Source organism: Artibeus jamaicensis, unplaced genomic scaffold (genome assembly GCF_021234435.1).
Source record: "Artibeus jamaicensis isolate MK-2021 breed Jamaican fruit bat unplaced genomic scaffold, CSHL_Jam_final scaffold_916, whole genome shotgun sequence".
In the NCBI taxonomy this organism is placed as follows: domain Eukaryota; kingdom Metazoa; phylum Chordata; class Mammalia; order Chiroptera; family Phyllostomidae; genus Artibeus; species Artibeus jamaicensis.
Genome location: NW_026522059.1, coordinates 27,590,354 through 27,599,863, shown reverse-complemented (window position 1 = coordinate 27,599,863; position 9,510 = coordinate 27,590,354). Strand labels below are relative to the sequence as shown.

General features: G+C 36.4%; 1 protein-coding gene across 1 annotated transcript in view; it reads right to left on the bottom strand.

Moving 5' to 3' along the window:
• Positions 1 to 585: 585 nt before the first annotated feature.
• RGS22 (regulator of G protein signaling 22) overlaps positions 586 to 9,510 on the bottom strand; it is a 117,973-nt gene continuing 109,048 nt past the window's right edge. Inside the window, exons 24-27 of the mRNA XM_037131119.2 lie at positions 3,970 to 4,068; positions 2,078 to 2,171; positions 1,884 to 1,967; positions 586 to 710 (exon numbers count right to left, since the gene is read on the bottom strand). Coding sequence (XP_036987014.2) covers positions 700 to 710; positions 1,884 to 1,967; positions 2,078 to 2,171; positions 3,970 to 4,068 — 288 coding nt within the window. The 3' untranslated portion in view covers positions 586 to 699. The remainder of the gene's footprint in view (positions 711 to 1,883; positions 1,968 to 2,077; positions 2,172 to 3,969; positions 4,069 to 9,510) is intronic.

Genomic DNA, 9,510 nt, shown 5'->3' with positions numbered 1-9,510 from the left:
AGTCCTCTCTGGCCATCACCACACTGGTGTCTGTGTCCATGGGGTCATGCACCTATGTTCTTTGGCTGATCCCTTCACCTTCTTCCATCCAGAGGGCTTTTACCTTTTAAGGCTCTTCTCTTGTGACCCTGTTTAGCACAGAGCGACTGTGGAACGCCTGAACTGGAATCACCTAGGTTACCTTAAAGAGGGAGATTCCTGGGTCCTGCTGAAGGACTGTTGAATCAGACTCCCAAGGAGTGAGCCCAAGAATCTGCACTGCTAGCAGAGGTCACTGGTGAGTCTTGTGCCCACTAAAGTTTGAGAACCACTGTTTTACTATGTGGGACGGGGCAGAGAAAGCTCTTCCCTTTAGGTTTAGGATCAGCTTATTGCTAGGAATATTAGTTTCCTAACAACCTGCTAAATATATCTGCTAACCATATACAGTGACGCCCAAAGAATATTTGCTGAAAAAATTACTTGAGAAGCATACTTCCTTAAGCTCTGTGATAAGCAAAACATTTTTATTCTTTTCTAACCTAGATAGTAGCTTGATTCTAAGTAAGTTTTAAAACTTTTATAATCTGTATGTCCTGTGTGCAGAATAGCTATAATTTTAAAACTGTGGGAGCAAAACAAGTCAAACTTAGATGGCAGGCTTGCTCTAATGCGGACCACTGAAAAATCACTCGTGCTCCCATGCCAGTCACATTTGATTTAAACAAGTCCTGCAAAAAAGAAAAACAAATGGTTGAAAACATAAGTAGCTACAGAAGATATAAACCCAGAGCAAACCAAAACCCCTCATGGAGGGCTGCAATAAGGATAACAGAATTAACGGGTGTGTCGGCCTACTCTGAATGATGGGGGCACTGTGAGGTTGGTCTGAGGGATGGGGGGCTGAGAGAGAGCTGCGGTGGCTAGGACAAACCAAAAGACAAAAAAGATGAACAGGCTCAGAACATAAAGATCTGCCCACCAAACCATCCTGAGAATCAGCACACTAAGGATTTGAGAAATGAAAAGGTATGCCGCAATATAGAAGATCAGAGAAAGGGGACTTTTGTTGGGTTCTTCAAGTCGTGGGTCAACAGGTCACACATATACTACGTTATACCACCGTACTACTGTACGGGGGCATTGTTAAAGCCTAACATGAGCACCGGATCAAAACTGAATAATCCCATCAATATCCATGTGCGAGAAGGACTCAGGCTAGATTTTCAGTTCCCTTCTTGTGTTCCTATCTTGGGAAAATGGAGCTTGGAGAAACTTGGGAAACTGAACCAGAGCCCATGCTTCCACACATGTTCCTTGTGGAAGACAGGCACAGAGAAGGAGTAAATAGAAGCAAATGATCACTCCCCAGAGGCTTCGCTTTTCAGACCGTGCCACTCAGAAGAGAGGCAAAGGGCTCCTCTCCATCCATTCGTTAGTGGGGGTGTGTCAGTGCTTGGTGTGCATGTGCGTGTATTTGCTGTGTGTTGGGTGTGCGTATGTGTTTGAGGTGCATGTGTGCAGCTGTGGACGTGTATGGGTGTGTGCGCTAGAGGGACATGGCTGGGATGGGTCAACTTTCAGTCTACAGGTTACTTTACACCTACTGGCACCGGGGTGCACACTCACATGAACGCTGTCACTGTGCAGACGGATGAAGTGTTAGGTGTGTGTTGTTCCTCCTCAGCAGAGAAAAAAGAGAGACCAGACACACACACTCACACACACACTCTCACACATACACACGGAAATTCTCATAACTCGAGGGGTCAGATCAGTTGGGAGGGAGTCAGTCCTCATCTCTTCCTGCCCTTTATATTCAGAATGGCCAGGGCAAAGGCAGAACTGTAACAAAAAGGAAGAAAGAACTGAGACGGACTGATAGATTATCCCTGGAAACTCACTATGGATGCTCTGGGAAGGTAAGTTCTTTTTCAAAGGCAGAGCTGAAACAGCAGGCTTATTAACATTTGTAAAAGATGGTATGCCTGCACAAAAATAAGAGAAATAAGGAAACGAGTAAAGCAATCTTCAGCAAAGCCCTCTAAAATTAATACATGATGGAAGATAACACCTGTAAGCAAAAAGCAAAAAGTACCTGCAAACAACTTCTTTTCTAGTTCTTCTTGAATTTTAAGAAGAATCCTTTCCTGTTCTAAGGCTTCTATATATTTTGAGTAGCACCAGCTTGGCTAGAAAAACAATTTTCAAAATGAATTTTAGATGTATTTGTCCTAGAAAATAAACTGAAGATTTATTTTTGAACATCTTATTGAAGTATAACACATATGATAAAATGTGTACCTACCATAAATTTATAATTACTGGTATATAAAATTTCTCAAGTGGAATGTACCAATTTAACCTTTCTTCCATTGATTTTAGAGAGAGAGAAACACTGATCTGTTGTTCTACTTACCTACGCATGCATTGGTTGAGTCTTATGTGTGCCCTGACTGGGGATCAAACCCACAACTTCGGTGTATCAGGGCAATGCTTTTACCAATTGAGCTACCTGGCCAGGACCCATTTAACGTTTTAACTGGGCATCATAAATCATTGTCAATCTAACTTAAACCATTTTAATAAAAACATTTATGATAAACTAAAGGTACTTTTTTTTCTGTAGCTTTGACCCCAAATTTTAAATTTCCTCGTTCTAGGTTGGAAGGGGGCTTGGGAATGTGAGAATGATGCTTTACTATTTCTCAGTGAAACAATTTCTCCGAAGCTTTATAGATTTCTTGACAGCTATTTGGACAGCTTTATATATTCAGTATGATTATAGATTTAAGTGCTTAGGAAGATCCAAGTGTTTTAGGGGGCCAGTTTTGCATTTGGATTAATTACAATTCTTCAATGTGTAAAATATATCTGAAACAAATGCATGTACAGCACATTCCACACTTACTAAATGGCAGTATATTATTATTTTACCAATTGCTAGACTAATTCAACACATTAAATAGCAATAATGAAAACAAAAATAATTTATTTTTATAAAATACATTTGGTTTCCAAAAACATTTAGTTTCTTCATCTTAGATATATGACAATATTGTCATCATCATCATCATCATCATCCTTTTCTTTCTATCTTTCTTTTTTTAACAGTCAGAAAAAAGTCTCAAAGAAAATTAAATCATTTCTTTTCAATCTTCAAGGTAATACTGACTGTGTCAAAGTGAAAATTGGAAGCCTGTTATCTCTAATTCCGTGTTCCTCCCTTTATTTTTATACTGTGTTTCTGAAATTTCATACTGGTCATTTGTTAATGAATGTCCTTCCAAATGTCATTATCAGGTACCATGCACTTTTAACCCCCCTTTTTTCAATGTTTGGTTCCAAAAAATTGACTATTTCTCCTCTCTTAATAAAAGCTTCATAGTCCATCAGTAATCTCAGCTGGGCAGCTGAACTTACTTGACATTCCTAAATATCAAAAAGGCTGATTCCTGAACTAGTATTATTTAAGATGCTATCACTTTCAATAGAATCATTAAAAAAGAACATACATTCAACATAAGAAATATCAGGGAAGTGATGTTAGTGTACAAGTTATAAATGTAAATATAAACATGAAAACTGTCATGTACAAGCCAATTTTATGACCATTCCAAGAATTTAAAAATTGAAACTAAGCATTTGCCTATTCTTTCCTCTCTTAACCTCAAAATATATCAACCTGTATATATTCTATTTTGTTCTATATCAGCCTTATTCTTTCCTTTTCAATGAGATAATCACTTCAACTTCTGCATTTTAAATCTTCATATGGGTCAAGAAATTATTTTCCTTATTTTATTGTCCAGTATTAGCTGAAATTTTAATGTTCTCTGAAGGCTCAAGGAAAATCCCTTCCCATGTCTTTTTTATTATAATTTTAGCTTCATTTTCAAACACACCTGTGCTGCAGTGAAATGACTGAACTATTGCATCCCACTGCCCAGTGCTCTCTGGAAGTGATACCCACGCATCTCTCTTGCTTACCTGTCGGCCATATGCTTGCAAGCCTAAAACTGAGTCGCTGGCTAAACCACCTGTTCTGATAGCAGCTCCTGAAGCACTTGCATATTGTCTGATTCCATCCTGTAATTAAATTAAATTATTCTAAAAAAGAGTAATGCTATATTAACATAAACTTACAGTTTAGGAAAAAATATTTTGTGGTGAACCCCAACCCGAGGTTTCATCAAGTCAATATCACTAGTGTGACATAATCTACTGTTTTGGGCATTAGTTTTCTTCCATAGTGATATATAAAGATAAAAAAATAAATGGCAGAAATCATGAAGTGGAATGTGAAAATCACCCCCCAAATTTTAGCATCCAAGAAAAACCACTACAAACATTTTTGTGAATATCCATCCAAATTTCTCACTAGAGACATGCATACATTTAATCTATAATTTTAATATTTGTTACATAAATTTGTTACATAAATTTCATATATAATGGAATTATACTGTATGTGCTTTTTAAATGTTTCATGTAAAATGTTTGAAAAAATTTTCTATGTGAATAAATACAGAACAGAAATGTAAAGAGCAGGGTCTTCATATCATTCAGCAAGTATGCCTACTGTAGAATATAGAGTATAACTTCAAATATTTGTTGGATGATGAAATCAATAAATTGAACCATCATTTTCAATGGGCAAATGGTCTTATGCATGCAAGTATTTATTAAACGAAAAATAAACTATATCCTCATTTCTCCAGGTGAATAATATCCTGGTAAAAGGATATATACAACCACAGGTAATTGAATCAATGTCCACTATGAGAAATTTAGGTAATTTGAAATTTTTTACTATTATAAATGATGCTGTGCATTTCCCCTGTCTAGAATAATTCCTAGAAGTGTATTTACTGGATTATAAAGAATGAACATTCTAAACAATTTATGTTGTCAAACTGCCCTTCAGAAACAAAATACCATTTTACACTTTCTCCAATAACACATGAGTTTGTAGTCCTCTTGCACAGATTCTCAACCAACACTTAATATTTTCTTCTTCACCAGTCTGTATGTCTTTGACTACCATTGAGATGGAATGGTTTTTCATACTCTTAATCATTTGTATTTCTTTTCTGAACTGCCTGTTACTTCCCTTTGCCCATTTTCTGTTATGAGTATTTATCCTTTATATTATTTATTTTTACAACTATCATCATACATTTTATGTTTTCCTAATTTGCATTTGACCTTGTTTATGTTTTCCATTTAACAATTTATTTATTTCATTAGATCACTGTGACCCTTTTCTAATGAATTTGCCACTGTTCATTTTAACTACTTAATATTAAAATAGATGATATTAAACTAGATAAAAGCTTTACTCAGATTCTCTTCTATTATAACTTTTTAAATCACCCAGTTCCATTTAATTCCTTCATAAGAATAAGAGATGAAGAATATATTTGCTATTACTATTTTTGTTGTAAAGGACAATTACTGCTACAATATTATTACTTTATGACATGCATGGTGCTTCACATATATTATTTAATACAACACTGTGATGTAAACTCTGTTACTATCTCCATTTTACTGAAGAAGAAAATGAAGTTTTAGGAAGTGAAGTGGTTTGCCTAAGACACTGGAAGTGACTGACGGTGAGGTCAGGATGCAAAACCAGGCTGTCTGACCCAGAGACCGCCCTCCTGTCCCCTGTGCCCTGCGGGGTCAGATCAGATAATGACTGTTGTTTGTGTACAGCTGTACAGTGGAATGGCTTACATGGTCTTCCACACATACTTCAATTAATCTCTCTAAATCATGTGAAATTAACATTATTATTATTAGTTGAGAGATGAAATGTGGGTTAAGAGAGTTAAGAGTCATGTCCAAGGTTAGCAAGGAAAATCCAATGCTTTTTACAGCAATCAATTGTTTTCAGAGTATACAATTTATGTTACAAAAAGTCATGGATTTCTCATATTTATTTTTTCCCACATTTGCTCATGTCTTCAATAAAATAAAAACATCAGAATAAACATTCTCTGCTTTATTGGTCTTCCTCACCTTTTATTTTCCATGTTAAAATAAATACATGGCAGCCCTGGCCGATGTGGCTCACTGGGTTGAGTGCTGGCCTGTGAACTGAAAGGTCATCAGTTCGATTCCTAGCCATGGCATATGCCTGGGTTGCAGGCCAGGTTCCCCAGTTGAGAATGAGAATATTCAAAAGTGGAATTCTTCTGTTTTCTTTAGGATTATTCACCCTACAAAAAGGCTATTTTTACATTGTCAGTATTTTTGTATCTTATCCTGTGAGTAGTTAACCAGTTGAGAGATATGGAGGGGTAAGAAGATCACTTTGCATTTCCATAAACAGAGTATGATAAGGATGATATAAATATAAATCCTAAATTTCCTGGACAAGTAGTAATTTAAGATTTTCTCTACTTTCCTCACATCACCTGTTCCAACATTTGTTTCAGGCAAAATATTTACCATATACATAAGCAAATTGAAAATATCTGGGACTACCCTTAGCTGTGAAGTTCTTCCTTAGAGCAGGGCGTAGAGTAAGAGATGTTCTTTATATCCTCCTCACTACTATATTTATTTATTTAATAAATACATATTTAGAACCATTTGATTAAATCATGCTTTTAAAGATTAATTCATTTGCTTTTTATTAGAGGTTGTTCATCTTTCCCTTCCCCCATAAAAATTAATTGCTTGTTTTCTGTGATCTTGGGGTTTTTTTTGTTTATATCATTTGCAATTATGTGTATGTGTGTCTATGCACCCTTACACTCTATTTAAATTGCATCCATACCCTTAGTGTGTACAGTAGGGATCAATATGTAGTGGATAATTAATAAAACTCTATGTAGTAGATGACCAATAAAAGTCTAAAGAAAGGATTAGGATGAAAGCCCTGCTGAGAGACAATTTAGGTCACATTAATAGGAAATACAGCAGACTCACGTAGACACTGGACTGGTGAGGTTATTCACATGCCCTAGGAGTATTCAGAAAAGAACTCCATGCACACCTAAGTTAGACACATTCTTTTTCCTTCCCTTAAATCAGTGACTTGCAACCAGTGTGCCACAAGAATTTTCAAAACGTTTTAGTCAGGGTACTCTTTTCCCTTAGATTGTCAAATAAAAAAATGACAACAGCCAATATAACAATAGCCATCTGGTGTGAATGAATCAGAGTTATACCTATTTTTTGTCAGAGCAGCAAAAACATAATATATTTACTTTCTTTCTGGACCATATGTGTATATAATAATGTATAATATATACATAAATCATGTATATGGATCAGAAAGAAAGTGGATCATACACATATAATATGTATATAAATCCACTCCTAAGGTTGGCAAAAGACATAAACTCATAAGCTCAAGAACCTGACCAATCCTTAAATAAAATAAACCCAAAGAAATCTACACATCATACCCAAATGCTGAAAACTAAAGACAAAGAAAAAACCTTGAAAGCAGTGAGAAATACCTTAGCTACAGAAAAATCTTGGAACGTAATGAAAAAGAAAGAAAGAGCAAAGTATGGGTAAGTAGAATAGACTTTTCTTCCCCCCACCCTTGAGTTTACTAATTTATATTTGATGGTTGAAGCAAAAATTATTAAATTTTCTGATGTGGTTCTCCATATATGTTGAGGAAATATTTAAGATAATTATGAACAGGTGTGAGAGAAGGGACTTAAAGGGAGGTAGTTCCTAGACTCTATTCGAACTGGTAAAATACCCACACAAATTGACTGTAATACGTTATGTATGTATAAGGCAATATCTAAAGTAACCACTGAAATATACAAATACACACCAAAATGAAATTCTAAGAAATGTGCAAGTAATCCATAGGAATGCAAGACAAAGAAAACAGAAAAAATGAAAACCAAAAGAAACAAAGAATATAATGGCAGACTTGAGAACTATCATGTCGCTAATTATATTAAAGATAAATAGACTAAATACAGCAATTAAAAGACAGAGATTTGCAGAGTAGATTTTAAAAAATGGCCCAACTATGTGCTGTGTAAAGGAAACTTAATTCAAGAATAATGACAGAGGTACTAAAGGAACGAAAAAAGATACCATGCAAACATCAAAGGAGAGCAAGCTGGTTCTGCAGCTTTGGAGAAGTCTGGCAGTTCCTCAAAAGGTTAAACATATAGCTACCATATGAGCCAACAATTCAACTGCTATGTCCCAAGGAAAATGAAAACACATGTCCAAACATAAAACTGTACAAGAATGTGCACAGCAGCATTATTTCTAAAAGCCAAAAAGGGAAAACAACCCAAATGTACATCAACTGGTAAATGAATGAACAAAATGTAGCACAGTCATACACTGGAATATTATGTGGCCATAAAAAGAATGAAGTCCCGACACCTGCTGCAGCACGATGGACAGTGAAAATATGCTAAGTGAAAGGAGTCAGTCACGAAGGCCACCTATTGTATGATTTCATTTATGTGAAATATCCGGATGTAGAAAGTAGATCAGTGGCTTCCAGGGGATGGAGGGAGGGAGGAATGGGGAGTGACTGCTAACAGGTACAGAGTTATTTTGGGGGTGATGAAAATACTCTAAAATGTAGTAGGTGTGATGGTGCACAACCCTGTGAACATATGAAACCACAAAATGGTACATTTTAAAAGTGTGAATTTTATGTTATTTCATTGTATGAAATAAACTAAATTTTAATAAATCCATCATAAAATAAAAGTATGTAAACAAAACAAAGAAGAAAGAAGTCATTATATTAATATTTTAAACTGGCGCAGACGCACCATGGAACACTACTCAGCAGTAAAGAGGATCAGCTGTGGATACGCCCGACAGCTTGGGTGCATTTATGTCAAGTGAAAAAAAGCCAGTCTCCATGTCACATCCTCTATGAGTCCATTTATGTAACGTTCTCAGAATGACAAAATTATAGAAACAGGGAACAGATCTGTGGCTTCCAGATATTGGGGATGCTCGGGCAGATACAAGAAGGTCATCTGAAGGGCTATTTGTAAAGGTGACAACTGGAAACACATGTCCAAAAATAGAGAAATAATTACATGAAAACAGTATATGGATTCACATAATGGAAGAGTATGTAACAACTAAATTGAATAAACTAGGCCCAAGAATTGCTGTACGGGTGGACTTAACAGACAAAACCGAGTTTGAAAAGGCAGACGGAGAAACACGTGTTGCACAGCACGTGCTATGGATGAACCGTGTCCCCCAAGTTCATATTTTGAAGCCCTAACCTCCCGTGTGACTCCCTGCAGACAGCGTGGGTAGGAGGTCACTAACGTTAAGTGCAGTCGTAAGGGTGGGGTCCTAATACAAAGGGATTGTGGCTTTATAAGAAGAGGGAAGAACAGAGGGAAGGAGGGAGGTAGAGAGAGGGATCGAGAGCGAGATCACTGTCTCTCCCCACTTTTTGAGGACACAGGGAGGTGTCCATGTATAAAGTAGGGAGAGAGCTCTCATCAAAAATTAATCAGCTGACATCTTGATGGGGGACTTCTAGTGTCCCAAACT